At 39.0% G+C, this 24,227-nt stretch overlaps 2 protein-coding genes across 2 annotated transcripts; both read right to left on the minus strand.

Moving 5' to 3' along the window:
• Window positions 1–10,148: 10,148 nt before the first annotated feature.
• On the minus strand, window positions 10,149–15,320 carry LOC138889620 (uncharacterized). Its single transcript, XM_070172951.1, has 6 exons — window positions 15,023–15,320; window positions 13,660–14,033; window positions 13,395–13,586; window positions 11,314–11,319; window positions 10,566–10,736; window positions 10,149–10,490 (listed from the first exon to the last, which is right to left on the minus strand). The coding sequence occupies exons 1-6, from the start codon at window positions 15,318–15,320 to the stop codon at window positions 10,149–10,151; spliced, it is 1,383 nt and encodes a 460-aa protein (XP_070029052.1).
• A 1,371-nt stretch (window positions 15,321–16,691) lies between these two features.
• LOC104216059 (monooxygenase 1-like) lies at window positions 16,692–21,623 on the minus strand. Its single transcript, XM_009766021.2, has 6 exons — window positions 21,409–21,623; window positions 21,152–21,298; window positions 18,732–18,782; window positions 18,479–18,650; window positions 17,826–18,051; window positions 16,692–17,298 (listed from the first exon to the last, which is right to left on the minus strand). The coding sequence occupies exons 1-6, from the start codon at window positions 21,495–21,497 to the stop codon at window positions 16,793–16,795; spliced, it is 1,191 nt and encodes a 396-aa protein (XP_009764323.1). The 5' UTR covers window positions 21,498–21,623; the 3' UTR covers window positions 16,692–16,792.
• Between the last annotated feature and the right edge of the window lie 2,604 nt (window positions 21,624–24,227).

Consider the following 24,227-nt stretch of genomic DNA (forward strand, 5'->3'; position numbering starts at 1 on the left):
TTCGAATGGAAGGTCATAAGTTCTAGACAGCGTGGATGGTTTCAGATATTTAGAAGAATATTGGCACTATCTGGTATCACCTGAGAAGGTGTGTATTTAGAAGGCGCGCTGAGTTTTGACTTGCGGATGCTTGACAAGTATTATGGTAATTGCCTGGTTGATCGACTGCTGATGTTCAGATTTTTCTATATGGCACGGAAGAATTATAGAAGTATTTTTGTGAGATGATTGTGTGTGAGGGATGCGTCAGTCAATTGAGTGGTAGAGTTGGGATCGGATATGGTGATTCTTGTATTCTAAGGATTTGAAGACTAAGAGGGTTCTTAGAGGTAGATTATTTCTTGGTTGTGGATGGTGAAGGTATTTTAAGAGGTTGCGGCTAATTTTATGCACTATGGATAGGTTACTGTGAATCTCAAAAGGTTATTCATCTATTTTTGGATGATCGGAATTGATTTGGGGCCCATTGTTAGGCCTGGTGATGATGGGTATTCTATATTGAATCAGCTTGTTTACTCAGCACAACCATTGTTGAGGGTGTGTCATCGGTTAGAAATGATCTTATTCGTGTTTTGGTATGACCCATGTGTTATTCTTTTATGCTACGACGAGTTGTGAGACTGTTGGCTATTACACACATGGGGTGGTTTCAATTGGGCCTTGCGATGAAATTCGAGCAAGATGGTTCTTATGATGTTTAATGATGGCTTGTGCCTTGGTTATGGTCTTCCTGTTTGTGATATATTGTGCTATCTGTTTCCCTATGGTTATGATCATGCGCTTTGCATGGTTGTTATTGATATGCATATGGTTGTTGATTGTGAGCATCATGGCTCGAGGTATTCCATATGGACTGGTATTTGGCTTGGGTCATGCATTTTAGCGGAATTATGTGTGATATGATCCTTCATACTTATTTCGTCTGTTTTGTTTCTTATCTATGAGATGGTGCATAGCTTTATGCTTTGCGATGGTATCTCTGAACTTGCGGAACAGTTCTCTCATTCGGTTCTTCTTTCACCATTGACTACATTCAAGTTTTTGCATGTTTAACCAAACGTTAATATTAATCTCAACCAAAAACCTATAACTAAAGTAGTTAGCCACTCGTAGAGTAGCTTTCAAAATAATAGTTAAAACCATAAATGAATAAGAAACAATAGAAGAAATGGTTGAACTCATTGCCTACTTCATTATCTTCTACTCCTCACATGCTTCTTGCCTCAAAAGATGTGTAACGCCCTTCTAAATATATTTCTTGGAGTACTTATATGACCTAGGATGGTTAGGAGGTCACGTAATACAATCAAAATTCATACGAGATACCGCGTCTTCCCTCCTAGTTCATTTTTTCTTCTTTTCATCGTGATGCCTCGTCCCATGGGAATAAAGTTACTATTTGTGTGAGGACACTACCCTTCCTCTCCCATGACACACCACTAGTGTATGATCTATCTTCAGCTCTTTTCTTGTGTCTTCACTTTCCATTTTGCGCCAAATCATTTTCTTTTCGATCAACTTTCATCTAGGGGCGAACATACCTTGGCTTAAGCGGTGTCATCTGGCACCAGTTCACCAGAAATATTTGATAAATATTAATATGGAGTCAATTGAAATGCAAAGAGATAATACAAAATATGCCATATGACACCACTTGTCATAAAAAACCGCAGTAGTTCACTAGTCAAGCGTGCGTATGACAGAATGGTGGTTCGAACCTCTGTAGCTATATTTTTTAAAAGTTTTGAGCCTTTCTTCAGTGTAAAATTTGATGTCAACAAGGGTTGAACTGATGAACTCCCTCAATTGGTGAGCAAACGAAAACTAAAGTTTAATGTCAGGAAGGGTTGAATTGCTAACTGTTTGATCCAAAAATTAGATCTTGGTTCAACCAATAAGATTTAAATAAAGAAGAGTCAATCTTAGCTAATAATAATATCCAAAAGATAAGGTTATCATTTTTATGAGAGATAATATGTATATTTGACCGAATGGTAATGAATATGAGCAGTAATAATAGTATTCAATGATCCAAAAAGATGGGAAAAGGGCAGCCCGGTACACTTAGCTCCCGCTATGTGTGGGGTCCGAGGAAGGGCCGGGCCACATGGATCTATTATATGCAGCCTTACCCTACATTTCTGTAAGAGGCTATTTCCACGGCTCGAACCCGTGACCTCCTGGTCATATGGCAGCAACTTTACCAGTTATGCCAAGGCTCCCCTTCGATCCAAAAAGATGCAAGATAACATTAAATAGTCATAAATAGCAATGAATGGCATTTAAGTAAATAAAATATGTGAGTCACCCGAAAAGGGGAGGGATCTGTCTATTCTTTCTGTTAATGAGGAATGATTGATGAGCCTTAGAATACATAGGTTATTCTTGGATCAAGTGGAAAAGCTAGACAAGAATCTTAGTAAAACTGTTATTTTCGTATGGTTGTAATCTGATTAGATTCTATCTCCATAAAGTCAATATGTTTTCTTACAATTGAGTATCCCATGCCCCCCATCATTGTGTCTCTTTCTATTTATAGGGAACATGTTCCAAGAAACCCTAATAGTACAGGTGCAGAGAATATCCACTAGAATATTCTCTTTTGTGTCCTATTTTAAAACTAGATGTTATAACTCTGTCTAAGATGTTCGACCTCGACCTTGATCTATGATGAGTTCACGACCTTGATCTTTGCTGACTCTTCAACCGCACCCTTTATTTCTTCGAGACTACTCCGACCTGGGGCAGATCTTTGTTGAGACCATACTGATAGCACGTGGCGGCCGATGAAGGATCTCATGGTGTTGACGTGGCTTGCCACAAAGATATTTTTTGGCCCATACACTGACCTTTCTCAATTGGTGAGCAAACGAAAAATAAGTTGAGGATCTATTTCATCTATTATAGTGACAATAACATTTAAATCATGCTGGAACAGATTTTTTTTAATTTCAATAATAACAAAGCTACTCATTATGCAACTTTAACGATGAAAACTTGTCGAGGAGATTTTTGGTAAAGTATCTAAGTTGTATATTCTTTTCAATATGTCGTTACTGTTCATTTGTCCACGTCCTTAAATGTCGACATCGCTTACATCCAAACATGTTTCTACTCTGCGTATGCCCCTGCTTTCATCCAAATAGGTTCTTATTCATTAGAAGCACGTAATGAGCTAATCGCTTCAACAATCATGCAATCCTTATCAAATCACATAATACATTGGACACAAACAAACTCAAAATCATGTACTTTTTGTCAATTATCACTACACGCATGTGTCTACTGGTGAAGAAGCACCTTGGAGAATTATTTTACAAGTACTTCTGTGTTGGTTGTAGCAGTTCTTGCATGTATGGTTACAGCTTCAACCATGATCTATTTCATTTTGGTCAACAAGTGTAGAACTCCTATGGATCTATGTTTATCACTAGGAGGCCTCATTAATGTTTATTGAAAAAATTGATTATTTTGTTCTCTTCATTTTCTTTCTTTCCTTTTTAATTCTTGTTTTTCATTGTCTTGGAGATTCCAACATGGGAATCGCTATTCTTTTTTTCTGTTCTTTCTATCATCATAACTTCTTTATAGTGCTTGAGGTTTTTATTTTTGATTTGTTCATGACCATAATTGTGATGGTTTTTTCTTTTTAATTTATGATTTATTTTTGTTGGGTGTATTTGGTTGATTTTGGAGGTTAATGGGATAGTGGTTGTCTTTCAATTTTACTATCATTTTGTAACGAGTAGGGGCACATGATTATGGTTAATTAGGTTGAAAAGTTTAATTGTGAAATCTGGTTTTGTTCGGTGCCCCATATAGTACAAAAAAGTGTTAGGAATGTTTGTAATGAAACTATTATGATTACATTTCAAAACATGTAAACTGGACGAGGAGAATTATAATAATGTACTTGAATTGTGTTTTGTTAGTATGATTTGAATTGTCTTTTTATAATGTGATACCATTATAGTGATTTTGTTGATTTGTTTACCCATTTAAATGGTGATACATTCCCGAAAAATCCAGCAAACGTCACTGATTGGGGGATCATAGCTAATATATTTATATATACACATCTGGGAGAGTCAACTTTAAATGATATTAACTAATAGTTCCAATAAAAAGAGCACATTGATCATATAGTGAACCGATGTAACAGAAATGCAGTAACTTAGGTAGGGGGAAAAGAGAAGATGAGGTGAAGCCAAATCATACTGAAAATTCTAGAGCTAACTTTGTTCCAAGGCTTCTTAAGTTACACAGAACTGAAGGAAATTGACATGTACTAGCTAAGCCAGAAAATACATAATGACTAACCTTATCTTGTTTCAGCTGGTTCAGAATCCTTAAGGTCTAAATCATTTTTTGAAGATGGATACTGTATACGGCCAAAATCGAGGAGTTTGACTTTGGGGCTACTGTGGCACTCCACGCCCGACCTCGAGAAGCTCGAAGCAGAATTTGAAGTGCGATCCCGAGGTACTTCCCTCGAGGGAGCATATCGAAGGTTCACTGTGGTTAATCTCGGAGCAGTACAAATCGATGATCGTCATGGAAAGGCGGGAAAGCTCTCAAGGACACGTGGTTAGAGCTGACCAGATCTACAAGAATAGTACAAATCTGTACTGAGCAATTATACAACTGTACCAATAGCATTTCCTCGTCATTATTATACATGTACTATATTGGGATTCCCCTCTACTATATAAAGGGAACCCTTGTCATTTTATAACATACATGGATATTCAATACAATAGAACATTCTCTTCCAAAACGTGCTCAACAATTACTCTACAGATCTATTGCTTGTTCATTTATTGTTCACTTATTGTTCTTCATTTATTGCCCATTATTAACCGTAAAAGGCTATCTCCGAGGCCTTCAATATCATTGCTTCTTCATCAATTGTTCATTGCTAACTGCCCTAACTAGACCTCGATGCCTCCTGTTCCAGCCAGCTCGAGGCCCAGCCTTACGACAGTATTGGTTTGCATATCTTATTCTCTTCACTTACACTTAGCATCTATTGCCTAACAACTAGTATTGAAATAAATCACATATTTTTAGAACCACAAAATCAAATATAATCGTTAATACCATTTTCAAGGTAAATTGTTTGACTCACACCGTGGGGCTAAAAATAATAGTGATTGTTTTGGTGCTAGTTTTCTAAAAACACAAGTTATTCTTCACACTTTTTCTTGTCCAAGAATCTTTGATTTCAGGTCAAAAAATGTCTAACTCAGCAAATGCACACGAAAATAACAGTATTAGCCTTCATGGAGAGAACGGTGCAGATATCGATGTACCACCACTAAACCCTGGGGTGGCACCAGCACAAATCCCCATCTACGTGGGCTCACGCAACACTGTGCATGTCGATGTGAGCTGTCATATCAACGGAAGTGTGCGTGGGGAAAACCAACATGAAGCACAGGGGACTCCAGCTCGGGAGGAAAAAGAAGCTAGCCTTCAAGTTATTTTTGAGATGTTACAAGCACAACAAGTGGCTATTGCTCAGCTACAAAGTCAACAAAAAAACTCCAAGCACAGCAGCACCGGAAACGGCTACTCGAGTCGAGAAGGCACTAGAGAGATCGAGTAACAATGGGCCAGCAGCAGACCCAATATTTTGAAAATGCTCGAGGTCCTTACCAAAAGGATTGAATCAGGAAAAAAGAACATAGAGGCTAACAATAAAAAGGTGGAGACGTATAACTCGAGGGTTGATCAGATCCCGGGCGCACCCCCGATTTTGAAAGGTGTAGATTCAAAGAAGTTCGTGCAGAAACCATTCCCATTAAGTGCGGCTCCGAAGCCTATCCTGAAGGAATTCAGAATGCCTGATATCCTAAAGTATAACGGGACCATGGACCTCAATGAACACATTACCGCTTATACTTGTGTTGTAAAAGGGAATGACTTAAAGGATGACGAGATTGAATCCGTCTTGCTGAAGAAATTTGGAGAAACACTGTCGAAGGGGGCCATGATGTGGTATCACAACCTACCCCCAAACTCGATAGATTCATTTGTTGTGTTGGCAGATTTTTTTGTGAAGGCACATGCCGGTGCCATCAAGGTTGCTACAAGGAAGTCCGACGTCTTCAATACCAAACAAAGGGTGAACGAGATGCTAAGGGAATTTGTATCTCGCTTCCAGATGGAGCGAATGGAATTACTATCAGTCTCCGATGACTGGGCAGTACAGGCCTTCACTCAGGGCTTGAACAAACGAAGCTTGATAGCTTCGAAGCAGCTAAAGCAAAATTTGATCGAATATCCCGCCGTGACCTGGCAGATGTGCACAACAGGTATCAATCAAAGATCAGGGTCGAAGACAACCAATTAGGAGCCCACTCGAGCTCAGTATATCCTAGCATGATCTTAACAAAGGAACAAAGGTTTACATAAATGGAGTCGAAACCAAACAAGGAAAGATACCAGTCGTATATAGAAGATCGAAGAAATGCCCTGAGGCATAATATACCTCGAGGCGATTGAAGGACAGATCTAGGTCAAAGTTCCCGTGGACTCATGAGTAAAGTCGGGTTCGATAGGCCCACTAGGCTGGTAGAGGCACCTCGATTATCTGAGTACAATTTCAACGTCGATGTCTCGGACATCGTATCTGCCTTAAGTAAAATCAAAGATACCAGGCGGCCAAAACCCATACTGTCAGATCCTTCACAGAGGGACCCTAACTTGGTATGCAAATATCACGACACTCACGGTCATAGGATCGAGGATTGCAGACAGCTTCGAGAAGAAGTAGCCCGACTGATCAGCAAAGGACACCTTCGAGAGTTCCTCATCGACCGAGCTAAAAACCAATTTCGGGAAAGAGAGGCAAATAGGAAGAGCGAACCAGAAGAACCACAGCACGTCATCCACATGATCATTGGAGGGGTCGACGCCCCCACAGGGACCCATTATCAAGCAAACGAAAATATCCATCACCAGGGAAAAGCGAACTCGGGGTTACATACCAGAGGATGCTCTCACATTCAGCAAAGAGGACATCGAGACCTTGTCTCAGCCTCATAATGACGCACTGGTAATTTCTTTTCTTTTGAATAAATTTCAAATTAAATGTGTGCTCGTGGATCCATGTAGCTCGGCCAACATAATCAGGTTAAGGGTGGTGGAGCAGCTCGGACTGCTTGACCAAATCGTACTCGCCTCTCGAGTCCTCAATGGATTCAACATGGCGAGCGAAACAAAGAAAGGGGAGATCATCCTCCCGGTCAACGTGGCCGGTACAATCCAAGATACTAAGTTTCATGTCATTGAAGGTTACATGAGATACAATGGCTTACTTGGAAGGTCTTGGATACACAGTATGAGGGCAGTGCCATCAACCCTTTATCAAATGATGAAGTTTCCAACCAAGGATAGAGCAAAAGCAGTGTACGGGGAGCAGCATGCAGCAAGAGAGATGTTCGTGGTGCACGACGTGGCACCGGCATCGACGCCCTCTACATTAAAGAATCCAAAAGACAAGCAAACAGCAAAGTAGCAACCATAACCTACATTCTCAGCTGCACCTGAATGAGTGAATAAAGGACCGTGTTGCGTCCTCGGAGCAAGCAATTGAAATGTATTGAGGCTCAAACGTTATCATTGCTAAGGTACAACCCTCCCCCTTTTCATTTATGTTTTATACTAGTTTCTTGCAGTTGTTCGATTGAGAGGAATCGAAGCACCCTCCAGCTCGAAGACCTTGGGTTTTAAAGCATGTGTTGCGCTCTTTTTCCCTTATATCGGGTATTATCCCAAACAGGTTTTACCAGCGAGGTTTTTAATGAGGAAACATCCATATGCTACCTAAGGAGAACTCATTAGGTATTCAAGGATTCTCTTCGATCAACCTCAAATACTAGGGGGCATCACCACGGGAGATCACTCTTCAAAGAAATCTAACTATGCCTAGGAGGATCTCGATAGGAGAATGTTGTATTGGGCCAAACGGTCAAATGAATTGTGTCCATGTAGAATAATCGAGCCTCCAAAGGCAAAAAACATGTGCACATATATCAAATAATTTAGGAAGCCTCTTTGCTTATCAAAACACCTTATGCCTCAAAGAAATTCACTACTTTCTCATAAGACGACTCAAGGGCCAAAAACTCTCGAACACTCGAGGACTGTCATCGACAGTCAGCTTATCGAGCCATCAAAAACTCAAATTCGTAAGACCTTGATCAGGCAACTTCGAGCTCGTAAGCCCTCAGTGAGGCAACATCAAATCTGTAAGACCTCAACGAGGCATGCCCAAACTTATAAGACCTTAAAAAGGCATAACCCTGATATTAAAGCCAAGGCTATATATCTGAACTCGTAAGACCCCTAAAAAGGCATGCCCTCAATATAGACGCCGAGGTCATCTCACCCGGGACTAAAGGCTACGGCCGAACATAAAGACTACGGTCATATCAAAAGGCTCTGACCGAATTAATGCGGTTCAGAGACGTCCGACCGCCGCCATAAAATTAAAGGCCTTCAAATATTTCGAAAATACTTTGAAAAGAACCGGTTAATCAGACTACCCACGGCATAAGAAAAGGAACTTCGATCATATCAGCTCCAAACAATGAAAAGGCTTCGAGACAATCAGCCTTCAGCAAAAAGGTTTCAAAAAACCATCCTTCAAGAGAACCTCCCGAGGTACTCAATTATCGTTACATATCGACTCATAATCGAGGTTCTTATTTGAGCCGTCGAACAAACACAAAACATGCCAAGCCATAATTAAAACTTCAATGTCTTCAGCGGAAATGGGGGAAAACTACAACCAAAATAGAGGTCGAATCAACCCAACGTAAAAAAAGCCTCACGACCAATATAAAGAGCATCGAGGCCAATATAAAGAGCCTTAGGGCCAATTTAAAGAGCCTCAGAGCCGATCTAAAGAGTCGAAGGGCCAATATGTTGAAAACCTAAGGGTCAATGAGCCTGAGTCAAAACTTGATTCGAGGACCGAGCCCTAAACAGTCAACTATTATCAATTACTCATCAAGCACAACATAAGGGTTCTTATCTTAAATTCCAATATTTCGGACTAATTATCAGCAAGCATCGAAACTCAAAACATAAACAAAGACACAATCAAGTGGAAAGTTATATAAAGGGAAAACCAAAGGGTTCCTTTTTTATTATAAATAATGGTATAAAGATACATTTACAACTAGGGCAGTTCAAAACCGAACCGAAGCCATTAACCAAACTGAGCCGATGACTTATTGGCTTATTGGTATTGGATTATCGGGGTAATGAATGGGGAACGAATTGAGATTTTATAATTAACGGCCTAACGGTTTGGGGATTAGTCAATTTTCTTATCGGATAAATCGTTAACCCGTTAAGAATTTTTATATTTACACTTGGTATACAATTTACTGGTTCTCAAACTTACAGGGAACTATACATGAACAACTTAGTGGGTCCAATTTCATCAGAACATAGATGTTTAAAGAGTCCAATGAGTCTTGATCTTTACCACAATAACCTTAGTGGCACCATTCCTCCATCCCTCTCCAACCTTTCCAATCTTAGATTCCTATAAGTATTTACAATTAATCTCATTTTAATTAACTTGATAAATTATGGTTCCACCTGACGCTAGTCGCTAATCACAATATGTGTAGTCTTGGTATTGATTGAATGATTTTTCAAAACAAAAATTATTTTGTTTAGCCGATAAGTCGCCCAATAACCGCCCGATAATTATTAATCTGATACCAATCCGCCCGTTGTTTTATTGGATGGATAGTGGATTACCACATTTATAATCTGATAACCATTAAGCCGAAACACTAAGAGTAATTATCCGCCCGATAAGCACCACTATTTACAACACTCCCATAGGGAGCCCTATACAAAGAACAAGAAAGAAAAACCTAGTCTATCCTCAGGAACTTAGCCTTTCCCCCCTTGGGCACTATGTCTCCATCGGCTCCCTCGGGACCAGCTCCCTCACCGGCCTCCTCCTCGTTGTCTTCAGCATCGGAAACGAGGAACTTGGCATCGAACTCATCCGCCTTGGCCTGCTCTATCTCCTTAGAGAGATCGAATCCCTTACCATGAATCTCCTCGAGACTTTCCCTCCAGGATCTGCATCGGACATATTCATTGCTTCTCCTCTCTCAATCGGAAGCCCCCCTCAACTTCGTACGAGCTTCAGCAGCATCTTTCAGGTAGATGGCCACCTTCTTATTAGCCTTTGTTCGGACCTCTTCGGCTTCGGCTCGAGCGTCCACAACTTCAGCCTTCATCTTCAAAAGATTTGTTTCAAGCTTAGCAATCCTGCTCGTCTGGACCAAGTTGCTTTCTCGAGCATTACGAAGTTGTATCTCGAGGGAAGAGGCATTAGCCAAAGTGTTCCTTTTGGCCACAACATAAGCATCTATTTGTGCCTTCAATTTGTTGCATTCATAATTAACCTGGTTGGCTTCGCCCCGAAGGTGTTCCAGCGTCTCTATCTTTCTCTGCAAGTAAGATCCCCAAACTTTAGTTTTTGAAGATGGGAGAAGAAGCCTGCATTACCTCAAAATAGAGGTTACCTGTTTCTCGAGGTTGCCTTCATAATCATGACTTCGGTTCAACTCCGATCGAAGATGTATCAGCTCTTTTGTCTTCTTATCACAAAGAAGCCTGAGAGATTTCTCCCCATTCAAGGCTTTACACAACTTAGCCTCACAGCGAAGCAGCTCAGACTTGAGCTTATCGAAGGCCTATGAGAAAGAAGGTTCAGTTAAAAAGAAGAAAGTATGAAGTTAGAAAAGTTATAATGACTTCAAAACTCACCATATAGTAGAGTCACTGAGCTTCCTCGAAGGACAATTTTGCATCTACCAGCTAGGTCTCATCGGCCTCGATAGAGCAACCCGAGGTGCTCTGATTGGGAAGAGATACGTCGAAGCCCATTTCCTTCGGAGCACTTCCCGACATCCGAGAACCAGCTACCAAATCAGGTAATGAAGGACCTTCGCCCCTCCTCTCTTGTGGAATCTCTCCCTTGAGACTAGGGACCTCGAGCCCAACAGGCTCAACAGTCTCGGGAGGCCTCCTATTTTGATCCATCAATGTATAATCATCCTCTCCGGATGTATTAATGTCCACAGAACAACCGATAAATATGAGATCTTCATCAGCGGCAACGTCCTCCTCGCGCCCCCCGAGCGGGTCCTACTTTGTTATGGGAATCCTCGTCCTTCGAGGATCTTTTTCTTTTATTATCCTTCCTTGTCTCAGAAATCAAATGTCCTTCCTCCTCCTCGAAAGGGGACGATCTCACCTCAGAAAACTCACCGATGCCTGCAACAAAGAAATTAGTGTAAATAATGGAAAGTACTCCTCGAGAGAAGGACTACATAGCATATACCATGGTTCTTAGCCTCCCATTTTCCCTTCGACAAATCGTTCCACTTATGCTCGTCATAATTTAAAGAGGCTGCCAGTTTGTGGGCCTAGTCCGCAAGATCGGGGACCTCATTTGGCATCCACGGGATTGCTGCGGAAAAGGAAAGAAAACGTCCTTACGGAGTCTGGCTCCACCGAGAAAAAAAATGATAGAGTACAGTATATCACTTACGCTTGAAATTCCATTTCTCGGGAAATGGCAGGAACTCCGCACGAATAATATTAATAGTCCTTACTCGAACAAACTGACTCATCCACCCTCAATCCCTGTCCTCATCATCACTAGCAATAAAGGGCTTGGTTGATCGGTGTCGTAGTGTAATTAGACTTTGATGATGGAAAGGCCGATATAATCTAATGAGGTGGCTAAGAGTAAACTCAAGCTCGGCCTTTTCAGCGAAAAATTTCATCATCAACACGATCCGCTAGAAAGACGGGTGGATCTGAGCCAAAGTAACTCAATATCTTCGACATAATTCTAGCACGAGTCAGTCGAGAGGACCCAATATAAAAGGGTACATGTACACGCTCAGAAACCCCTCTACGTGAGCCACAATATCCTTTTTCGGGGAGGGTATCTGTAGCCTCACCTTTTCTCCACATCCGCAGTCTCTCCTCACAGCCTCGAGGTGTCTCTCTTCTATTGATCGAATGAACCTCGATGCATGTTCTCGATGGCCCGGAACGTTGAGAGGTTTCTCTATCATAAAGACTTTCATCGAGATGAAATAGTTTGAAGTTAGCTTGCCAAACACCGGCGGTGTACCACCGGCCGGGCGGGAAGCAGAGGTGGGACTTCCCTCTTTCTGGTGAGCGGATTTGGGCATGGTATCCATGATTCCTTCAAAACAAGAAAGGGATGATGAAAACTCAGACGAAAGCTTTGATTTGATGCGGCACTAGAACTAGCACAAGAAAGGAACTCTATAAAGAAAGGTAGTTGCACAAAGCGGCAAAGCCCTCAACGAAAGGAAAGCAAGTATATATAAGAAGAGCGATGACTATTCATTAATTTTGATAGCCAATCAGCTCTGACAAAGCAATTATGACTTTTTGGGAAAATGTACCGACGGGGCCATTTCGGTCACTTCACGGTCATGTCACAGGATTGACATCACCATATAGTATTCGAGGGATTGAGGAGTCAAATCGATTCCTTACTAACCTGACCTAGGGAAGGTATGTGATTGAAACCAGAACAACCCGATCTCAAGGGTCTCTGATACTCCAAAACCGAGCTCGAATGAGTTAAATTCAAGTTCGAAGCTTGACTTTGGCATGAACACTAAAAGGCAAAACTTTGAAGACATTAAACAAGAAAATCCTTTGCATTCCAAAAATATATTTACAAAGGTGCATTTACAAAACTCCTACGCGGAGTCCACATACAAAAGAAGAAGAAGTAAAAAGAGCAAAGGTGGCCTAGTCTTCATCTTCGCTACTCCCCGAGCTACTTGCAGAGCCCTCGTCCAAAGTAGTCGGAGCTGCTGACTCCTCTTACAAGGCCTTCGCTTCTTCGATCTCGGCATAGAGATCGAAACTCTTGGCATGCACTTCATCAAAGGCATGCCTCCGAGCTTCTAAACGAGCATGTACAAGGGCGTGAGCCAGTTTGAGCTCAGCCTTTTCAAATATCTCTCTGGCACGAGAATATGAGTGCATCGGCTTCATACTTGGCCGTGGATAAAGTGGAAGCCGACTCAGCATGAAGCGCCTTAAATTTGTGAGCCTCCTCTTTAGCACTTTGAAGAAGACTCTGAGTCGAGGCCAGCTCCTCTCGGAGAGTATTCCTTTCTGAGGCCATCATATCCGTGTACCGCTTCAACTCAAGGATCTTGACATCTTTGGCCGCAATCTCTTCATGAAGCTACCCCGCTAGGGCATACTTTTGCTCAATCTGCAAATGTCGAGTCAAGGTAATAAATACAAAGTTATGAAAACAAAAAGCAAGCTCATGAATACCGAACTACCTGCTCGATGAAGTTGGCCCGCTCTTTGATCACTTTCTCCAATCTTGCTCGAAGGCTGTTCAGTTCCTCCTCCCTTCGGGCGTATAGAGTGTTTAGCTCATTCGACTCTGAAGCAAGCTTCTCTAACTCCTCCTCACAATGAGTCAGTTTAGCTCGTAACTTGGAGAAGGCCTGGTCGTACAGCATCGTGACCTATAGCACGAAGGAAAGAAGTTATAAAAACAAAGATCAAAACTCAAGGCACAAAGGTTATGTCAAAAATCACCTGTTTTTGGAGTTTCACAGCCTCCTCGAAAACGACCGGGGCATCGAGATCAGCATCTTCTTCAACACCGGCAAAAATATCTCCAAATGCATCATCCTCTCCCTGGGATACCCCCACATCGGGAGTCTCCCAGTTCTCGGCGTCCCGTATTTTCCCTGGGGAAAACGACAGGCCTGGCTGAAGATCGCCTATGGCATCAACCTCTATCGGGGCTTCCTCTCGCCCTCGAAGGGCCTCAGAGCTGGATCCTTCGAATGCGCCAACCAAGTGCTCATCGGCACAAATTGTATCATGTTCAATGGTCGGCTCGGGGACTGCATCCAAACCCTCTTCCAGGGTCTCCTCAATATGAGGTGGGATTGCATCGGCCACCTCTGACACGGAAGTCTTCTACCCAGTAACCTTCGAAGCATCGGTGCTTTGTCTTGCCCTATGTAACAGTGGGCAACCATCATCTTCTTCATCTTCAGCAAGAAGACTCTCAACAGTTGTCGGAGTTAGGACCGTTGCATCGACCCTAGGCTTTCGAGCCTTAGCTCTCTTTTGTTTCGGGGACTCTGCCGGTGTCTCCTTCTTTCTCTTTCTATCTTTGGCGGGTTTTTAGGTCTCCTCTTCACTAGGAGGAGGAGGTCTCACTAAAACGGCTTCCCTAAGGCCTGCACAAGCGTAAAATGTCAAACATACCACCAAGAAATCTATTTATAAGGAATTTAGAAGTGACAGTGGTGAGGGCGTACCATGATTTTTGGCCTCCCATCGAGTTTTGGCCAAATAACGCCAAACGCGTTTGTCGTATAAGGAGGTGGAGTCTAAGAGTTTAACCCAGCCCAGGAGGTCCTTGACCGCGCTGGGGAACCACACGGGGGCTACGCAACCAGAGGAAAAGCAAATCAAAAAAGAAAGGAATTAGTTCGAAAGAGGAAAAGAGGACATTCAGATGATAAAACATGCTCGGTGTAACAACACTTACGTCTCATATTCTATTCCTAAGGGAATGGCATCTTCTTGACAGGGATGAGGTCCAAAGTCCTTACTCGAATAAAGTGGCTCATCCATCCCCGGTCTTTATCTTCGTCGATGCTGGCAAAAAATGCTTTGGTAGATCGACGTTGCAGTTTGACTAGGCCCCCTCGATAGAGACGAGGGCTATACAATCTAATCAGATAATCGAGGGTAAAAGGCATCCCTTCGACCATGTTCGAGAAATATCTAATCAAATAGACGATTCTCCAAAAAGAGGGATAAATTTAACCAAGCGTCACTCGATATTATCGACAAAAATCGAGGATCACCGGGTCTATCGGTGGATAAGAAGAATCTACAGGACCTATGGTAAAGGGATACATATATACGCTGAGGAAACCAGCTTTGTGTGTAGTTATATCCTCTTTCGATGAAGGGATCTCTACTTGTACCGCCTCTCCCCAATGGAAATCTATTTTTACCTTCTCTATGTCAGTTATTAGACTAATGTCCCGAGACATGGGCTCGCATCGGCCCAGTACCGAAGAAGGTTTCTTAATTTTGAAATCGGAGGATGTCTTGAAGGGCCCAGGAATACAGTCCTCAATACAAGGAGGCACTATCTTTTTGCTCTTAGACGTGCGTAACGAAGAAGGGGCTTCCTCTTTTTGAGGTACTATCTTAGAAGTTTTGGCCATGGTTATAAGAAAGTTTTGAAGTAAACTGACGAAGAAGTGAGCACAAGAGAAGGATGAAGACAGGAAACTGTTAATAAAGATTAGAAGATTTGAAGATGTTGTAAAGGTTTAAAAGATAGGGAATTGGAGTATTTATAAGAGTCATCTAAGTGTCTTAGAGGAGTTGAAAGGGCGACCAATAGCGGTTCGTGGGCGTTTCGAGAACCGTGTTGACAAGACCTCTGTACAACTTTTCCGTCACGTCATTTAATGATCTCACGTGGCTGACATCACAATGGGGTATCGAAGAGGCAAGAACTCAAGATCGTTTCTTATCATTTCATTCTAAGAAACGCGGGGACTATCTATATACGACCAAAATTGGGGAGTTCGACTTTGGGGCTACTGTGGCAATCCACGCCCGACCTCGAGAAGCTCGAAGCAGAATTTGAAGTGTGACCCCGAAATGCGTCCCTCGAGGGAGTATAGCGAAGGTTCACTGTGGTTAGTCTCGGAGTAGTACAAATCGATGATCGTCATGGAAAGGCGAGAAAGCTCCCAAGGACATGTGGTTAGAGCTGATCAGGTATGCAAGAATAGTACAAATCCGTACTGAGCCTTTACACAGCTGTACCAATAGCATTTCCTCGTCATTATTATACATGTACTATGTTGGGATTCTCTCCTCCTATACAAAGAGGACCCTTGTCATTTTGTAACACACATGAATATTCAATACAATAGAACATTCTCTGCTTTTCTTGCCAAAACGTGCTCAACAATTACTCTACAGATATATTGCTTGTTCATTTATTGTTCACTGATTGTTCTTCATTTATTGCCCATTATTAACCGCAAAAGGCTATCTTCGAGGCCTTCGATATCATTGCTTTTTTTGTCAATTGTTCATTGCTAACTGCCCTAACTAGACCTCGAGGCCCAATCTTGCGAGAGCATTGGTTTGCATATCTTATTCTCTTTATTTACACTTAGCATCTATTGCCTAACAACTAGTATTGAAATATATCGCATATTTTTATAACCACAAAATCAAATATAATTGTTAATACCATTTTCAAGGTAAACAGATACACATAGACACAAGAGACAATACCGAGATGTAACTATTGGTGCAGATCACTCTAAGATATTAAAATGATACAAGTTAAAGTTCATCGAGTTTTTGGACAATTGAATCATTTGAAAGAAGAAGGCAGTATATCATCTGAATCACACTTGATGTTCTATCATCATAGTGAGTCATCGTTGAGATCAAGTGAGAGTATTCTAACGCCAGACCTAATTTTCCTTAATGCTAAAGAATGCTTACTAGCCCTGCATCTCTTTTGGTTCATCATGTTTGTGGCAATGCAATAGTAAATGGATTGAAAAAGAGGAGAAATTTTTGACAGTATGATTACAAACACATGATGTTTATCAACAAAAGATTACAAAAGCAGATCCTAGCAAACATATCAAAGAAGTACTGGCACTCAGAGATGACCACAGTCATATAGAACATGAGCACTTGGGTTTCTGAAGAAAAGAGCCATCACAGCTATGACAACAAATTTTATCAGCAATGGTGTATTCTCAACAAGAAGTGCAGTTAGATATGACTGTGTTGCCAGTTTTACCACCCTCATTCTCCTCTCTTTTACATATTGATCCAGTGCCTCTCCAACTTTTTCATGATCAAAACCTCCCTTTAATGTCTTTGCCAAGTTTCTTGCAAGCACCACTGCATCTTCTATTCCTGCTGAACCTCCCTGGCCAAGAAATGGACCCATGACATGCATTGCATCTCCAGCAACTGTTACTGTCTTTTCGCGAAAATTTCCAAGCATCAAGTCCCATGGTGCACGATATCTCAAGTGAGTGAAAGACAGAGAATCCAGGTCACATCCCTCTATCATTTCTTGTACATCAGCGGGACGACCACTTGTTGCCTCCAGGGCTCTTTGTTTGATAAGTTCTGGATCATGTGGAAATATGGTATCTGAAAAGTGCACATTGTAAACATTTGTAACTAGTGTTTGATTTATGCATCACGCTACAAAAGGTACACAACCAATCAGACAATATAGAGAAGAAGAAAGGTTGACACAAGATTTATTAAGTATAGCACGTATGCCTATTAACTTTGCCTACCAGTCTGTTGTAAATAAATGAATAGTTCCATAGGAATCTTGAAACTGTATAAATATGATAAGAATGGAAACAGAGACCCTAGTCACATTCTTTATATCTGGTTTACTCGTAAGTTCCTATTGAATAAAGTGCGAATGGGAGAATCATTACTCATACTATGCCTAATCAACATAATTTTTCGTTTTACGACTCATAACTCTCCCTCAACCAGGCTTGGAGAGAGTAGCAGAGCAAGTGTTAGTAGCATACATTTTCAAACAAGATAAAATATATTTCCACTGCGGGCTCACGAAAACTATCAAAATTCAAGTCACATTAATATGTTCCATCGATTTGATTGACTGTGCATTTTATAAGTAGTAGGATCGGAGGTACCTGTGCCCTGTTGAACACCAATAAACCAATGGACCAACATATCAGTGATTGGTAGTCTCCCAACTGCAGTTTTGTCACTTATAAGGCGGACAAATTCGAGAGGAAATGAGTGACCATTTGGATAACTCGTTAAACCCCGAATTGCAGAGATGCGAAAAGTTCTGGTAGGCTTTACCCCAAGGAAACTTGACACTACGGACCTCGATCCATCACACCCGATTAAAATCTGCAATGATCATTCAAGTGAAAGAAAAACAGTTGATTCTGGTTGTAGGCATGAAATTTCTAACAACAAATTCTTAACTGTTTTGGGTCAAGGACAAGAAAATAAATATAAGAGTTCAATTAATAATCTAGTGATTCAGACTTTTGTAATGCTCAATTCTCCATAAAATTGATGACACTCAACACTGATTAATTCATAAAATATATATATATTCAAATGCATAAATTCATGGATATCGACGAGCCAATAATCATGTAAAGTATAATTTTTCAACAAAAGGGATTAAACTGAACACATTTCAGACCATGCAATTCTGCCCCTGATGATAACAGATATTAACACAGCACCCTTTGGCATTAAACACTTTCAGGTGGTATACTGTATATTCAAATATGAAGTAGCGGAAAGAGCAAGAAAGAAAAAGTACCTTGGCACCAATACGCTTTCCATTAGAAAGTAGAATACATGGCAATGAAGTGAGAGGATCCATTTCCACTGACGCAATTTCACATCCAAAACGTATAGTCTTCCGAGGCAAAGCATCAGCAAATGTTTCGACTATATCGCTCCTTTTCAGACAGCGAACCTCCCCAATGTTCCTTTTCATACAATGGTAAATATTTGCTTTCTGTTCTTTCAAGTGTAGAAAAAGGAAATTTAGATTTTAGTTTTTTACTTACTTGTTTGGTGTGTATTGTTCTTTGCCCTTGTCGATCCATGTCATTCGAGTCCTGTTTTGAAGTGATGATACTATCAAGTTAACAGGAATACAAGGAGTTGCAAGTACGTCATGGTTCAAGCAAAGTGAAAAACAAAAAATGGAAAAACAAAATGGTCTTCGAGTTTCGATTTTCTTAGATGGAGGGATATCTATTAACACGATTTACTTATAGGCACTCACCGCCTGTGTTGCGCGGACTTTCCAAAATGTAGCCGCACTCGTATCGGATCCTTCAAAAACACCCTACCGTTGGAGGATCCGACGCGTATCTGGCCATATTTTTATAAAGTCCGAGCAATATAGCTCACCGCACAAAAATCTTTTGCTCTATCATTACAGTTTTACCAGTTGTAACATAGAGATCACTTACAACCATTTCAAGATTGCCAATTTATGTTTGTAATAAAAAGTTCTAAGTACTACATAATTGGCATTTGAGTAATCTAATAGTATAAAACTAATTATACCGATCAGTGTATAAAAGTTAAACTCAAATAAGAAAATAATATTTCATTTGGCCAATTTGACGACTGATGTTATGTTTAGTTTTGGTTGTCGTCTTTATACTTCTTGTATTATCTGTTAGCACGATTTTCTAATTGTTTAACACTCCCTCTGTTTCAATATATATGGCACAGTTTGACTAACCAAAATATATAATAAAGAAAAAGAGACTTTTAAAATATTGATTAAATATGCTATAATACTTGTGTGGCTATAAGACTTTTAAACTTGTGATTTAGACATGCATAATGATTTTGTAACTATAGAATCTTGTCATTACAGATAAATTAGCAAAATTAAGTTAAACTATTTTTAAATTAAAAACGTAACACTCTTTTCTAAAGAGACTAATAAGCAAAAGTGCCTTTTGTTTTAATTTTTGGAATGGAGGGAGTATAAGACTATAAGTCCTGGTAAGATTCTTTTTCCTAGTTGTTTGATAATGCAGGGTCAGCAACTCTTTTGGTCGGTTAATCAGTAATTTAAGGGATTGTTTGGTTGGTGGATGAGTGACAATAATCGCGAAACAAAATATAAGATAATTATATCCGCATTTGGTTGCCTTTTGAATCCGGGACTAATAATTATGGAATTAGATTATACAACTACTATGAAATTATCCTATCCCACATTAAAGGTGGGACAAAAATCCCGAAATTAGCGAATCCCCGGATAAAACATTACGGGGTTGTTTGGTTGGACTACGATTTATGCCGGTATAAGTTATGCCGGTATAAGTTATGGTGGGATTGTTGTTTATCCATTATTTGGTATGTTATATTAAAAATGACAATTGCATAACTTCTAAGAAGAAGGTATAAGTTATATCGGTACTAATTACCCCACCCTCTATAAGGTATAAGTTATCCCTGTGTTAATAACTTATACCCGGTTTGCTAACCAAACAGAGTATTGAGGTGGTATTAAATTTTTATACCACCCTTATACCTTCTTACACCTCGTAACAAACGACCCCTAAGGTGTAAGAAGGTATAGGGGTGGTATAAAAATTTAAGACCACCTTAATACTCTGTTTGATTAGCAAACCAGGTATAAGTTATCTCGGTGTTAATTTTAACACCGGGATAACTTATACCTTATAGAGGGTGGGTAATTAGCACTGGTATAACTTATATCTTCTTTTTAGAAATTATGCAATTGTCATTTTTAATACAACATACCAAACAGTGGATAAAAACAATCTCAGTATAACTAATTCCAGCATAACTTATTTCAACATAACTTATACCAGCATAACTTATACCGGCATAAGCCGTATTCAATCCAAACGACCCCTAAAAGGACAAAGATGCACCTTTATAAAATTTAAGTTTAAAAGTATAAATAAAAGTTTATCCTAACTTATCTAGTGTGAACTAAACACATATTCCCGTACATCTCATTTTTGGTCCAAATAAACCAAGCATCTTCCTATAAAGTATACTTCCTTCGTTTCATAATAAGTGTCGTGGTTATTAAAAATAGTAATCTCAAATTATTTGTCATTTTAGAAATTCAAGACAAAATTGATTATATTTTTCATTTTTACCCTTAATAATCAATTGCATTCACATTTAGTAAAAATATTGATAATGTCATTGATAGAGATAACACATAAATTGAGAAAACATTTAATAAGGGTAAAGTAGTCGAAAAGGGTAAAATTATTCTTTATTAAGGGGCGTGCACAAGAGAATCACGACACATATTATGAGACGAATGGAGTATCAATTAAATAATTACGTTATTATTTAATCCTCATATTATAATCTCATTATTATAATTCCGCTATAATTTATTTCCCAACCAAACTAATTATATAAAATCAAATGGGGCAAGTGGGTCACTAGTAAAGGATAAACAAAAAAAGCTTACCCTTGAAGAGGAAGAGCAGTAGATCTTAGGTGAGAACCGACACCAAGCTGATCCAATGCTCTCCATCCATTAGGCATTACACCTATGGCTGCTCCTGCTGCTCTCAGTGTTTCTGATTTCTCTAACACCACACTCTTTATCCCTTTCCTGCAGTTGATTTTATACATATATATTCTTCCTTAGTAAACTACCTATGATCTTAGCTAAAACTTGTCATCAATATATAGAAAGAAGAACAGGAAGAAAAAGAAAAGTACTTGTGCAAAGCAAGGGCTGTAGCAAGGCCGCAAAGGCCACCACCCACTATGACTATCTCGTGCATTTCTTCACAACCAGCTGACTCCATCTTCTCCCTCCCTCTCTCTCTCACACTTAATAATATCTAGTAGTATGATTTTGTGACTTCTGAGTAGAAGTGGATGATTCGATCTATATATATACAAATAAAATAAAAGGTACTTTAAGTAAGAGTAAGTGGAGTAGTAAAGAAAAGTATAGTTGACCAAAAAAAAAATTATCCCGTTTCAATTTATGTGAACCTATTTTCTTTTTATTCTGTGCCAAAAAGAATGATTTTTTTCCCTATTTGGAAACAAATGACTTTTATGCAATAATTTAACCACATAAAATATATGTGCCTTATTTTACACTACAAATTCAAAAGAATTCTTTCTTTTCTTAAATTCTGTACACAATCAAATGGGTTCATATAAATTGAAATGGAAGGAGTATTGTTTTCCAAGAAAGGTTGAATTCCTTTGCAAGGAAAAAGTTTGACCACAAACACAAATTATTGGGAAAAGAGCCAAATATACCTCTTTATTTTCGGATATTGTCTATATATAGCCTCCGTTATACTATCCGGCCAAATTTATCCTTATCGTTATACTATCCGGCCTAATTTACTGCTATCGACATCAAACTTTTAAAAATTACCCTTTGATCTGTTAGGTGATCCAAAACCTCCCAATTTCCTTTTATATAAATCAATTATTGTTCCTCTTGCTCCACTATTTTTAGAAATTATTATTGATGTGAATACTAAAGGTACTATAGACTATACAAATTATTCTTGAAAACTTTTAATTACCATTGCATCCACTTCTCTTACTGTAATAATGGGTTTGGAATTGATTTAAAATTTTATTTATACACACCATAGAATTTAGTGGGTCTATTTATTATGTATTATATGTAGCTATTCATCATGTATATATATGTGTATACGAATATATTTTGTTATTTTCTGGTTAGTTTAGAGTTCGATCGACTAACTTAAGAACGCATAATGCATAGACATTTGATTAAAGAAAAGTTGAATTCGACACTGTAAAGTCTCCAAGGAACTTCAACTTCTATCACTAATACTTGCAAAGTCTCCATACCTTTGGTGCAACGAATATTGTAAATACTTTTAGAATTTAAATAAGCTACCTAATTTAGATTCTCATTTACTAAATGTTGTATTATTTTAATATTTGTTGCTCTTATTTTTTTTTCCCAATAAAGAAAGCAGGTAAATACCAATAATTTTGAAAATAATGAATCTAGAAGAGCAATAAGTGACTTAATTAAAACAATTGGGAGATTATGGCTCACCTAACGGATTGAGGGGTAATTTTTAAAAATTTATTGATGGTAGAATAAATTTAGCCAGATAGTATAACGGTAGGGATAAAGTTGACCGAATAGTATAACGGAGGTTAGATTTAAACAATATTCGAAAATAATGGAGTAAATTTGGACTTTTTTCCTAAATTATTCTTATCTCCGTCTGACCCAAATAACATGATTACAGGCATGACATCAACTTTTAATAACCCAAAAAGGGTTATATTTATCTCTGTACTCTTTAAAAACGGTTATATTTGTCCTTCGTTATACTTTTTTGATATAATTATCCTTACCATTATACTTTAGGATCATATTTATCCATGTACTCTTCAAAGAGGGTTACATTTGTCCTTCGTCATACTTTTGGACATATTTATCCTTACACTTATACTTTAGGATCATATTTGTCCCTCATCCATTAAATCTTCATGTCCCACCTTTCTTTTCCTACATGGTGCCTATGTGGATTTCTTTTTCCTCCAATTTAAATATGGTCAACTATTTAAGATAATTTAATTTAACCATAAACCATAATTTGGTTATCTGCACTTATTTGTGTCTTTGGGCAGCCAATATATAAAATATAGTGGCTTCATTCTGATAATTCGCATTACTCTAATATTATTCGTCATTGTAGGTTTATGTTAAACCAGGTCGAAGATAAGGGGTGGAGCTAGAGTATTAGGTATGGTTTGAATGAACTCTATAGTTTTTGTTTAGATTTGTGTTCTATTAGGAAATACATTAAATATGTATAAATATTTAATTACGAACTTAATAACTAAAATGAGCTATGAGCAAGATCAGAACCCATAAACTTTAAATCATGACTCTGCCATCCAAAAAGTTGAATTATTATATATTTTTTTAAATATGTAATTTTATTTTATTATTGAAAAACATGAAAATTATATACCCAAATCACAAAAAAAACTAGATGTTTTGACCCTTGTAATCGAATTCTTTCATATAAAATGAGAGGAGGGAGCAATATTTTCTTTTCGAGAAAAAATATGTTTGAGGAAACCATCCTAGACAATATTAGGCTTCTGGCAGTGCTCTATTTTAAGCACGGACCTTTGTCATTAATTCCATTGTTGTGCAACTTCTCGTAATTTAATTTGGTTACTGCAATAATTGTAAGTTGTATCAGATTAGTGATTTTGAGTTCAAAGTTCTTGTTTTCCAATATGTTGCCGCTGCTATCCGAAAAATATGGAGCTGAAAAAAGAACATTATCTTAAATAGGTGACCATATTTAAATTGGGTGGACGGATTAAATTATCTTAAATAGGTGACCATATTTAAATTGGAGGAAAAAGAAATCCACATAGGCACCATGTAGGAAAAGAAAGGTGGGACATGGGGATTTAATGAATGAGGGGCAAATATGATCCTAAAGTATAAGTGTAAAGATAAATATGTCAAAAAGTATGACGAAGTACAAATGTAACCCTTTTTG

This window comes from Nicotiana sylvestris, chromosome 4 (genome assembly GCF_000393655.2).
Source record: "Nicotiana sylvestris chromosome 4, ASM39365v2, whole genome shotgun sequence".
In the NCBI taxonomy this organism is placed as follows: domain Eukaryota; kingdom Viridiplantae; phylum Streptophyta; class Magnoliopsida; order Solanales; family Solanaceae; genus Nicotiana; species Nicotiana sylvestris.

What these genes read in the sequence shown, in the direction of transcription:
- LOC138889620 (XM_070172951.1), bottom strand. Translation starts at nt 15,320, where the DNA reads ATGGCCAAAACTTCTAAGATAGTACCTCAAAAAGAGGAAGCCCCTTCT. An exon ending in CTGTGAAACTCCAAAAACAG is followed by an intron (nt 13,587 to 13,659) that starts GTGATTTTTGAC and finishes TTCGTGCTATAG; the next exon opens with GTCACGATGCTGTACGACCA. An exon ending in AAGGCAACCTCGAGAAACAG is followed by an intron (nt 10,491 to 10,565) that starts GTAACCTCTATT and finishes TCTTACTTGCAG; the next exon opens with AGAAAGATAGAGACGCTGGA.
- LOC104216059 (XM_009766021.2), bottom strand. Translation starts at nt 21,497, where the DNA reads ATGGAGTCAGCTGGTTGTGAAGAAATGCACGAGATAGTCATAGTGGGT. An exon ending in ACAGCCCTTGCTTTGCACAA is followed by an intron (nt 21,299 to 21,408) that starts GTACTTTTCTTT and finishes AATCAACTGCAG; the next exon opens with GAAAGGGATAAAGAGTGTGG. An exon ending in ACTGCTCTTCCTCTTCAAGG is followed by an intron (nt 18,783 to 21,151) that starts GTAAGCTTTTTT and finishes ACTTCAAAACAG; the next exon opens with GACTCGAATGACATGGATCG.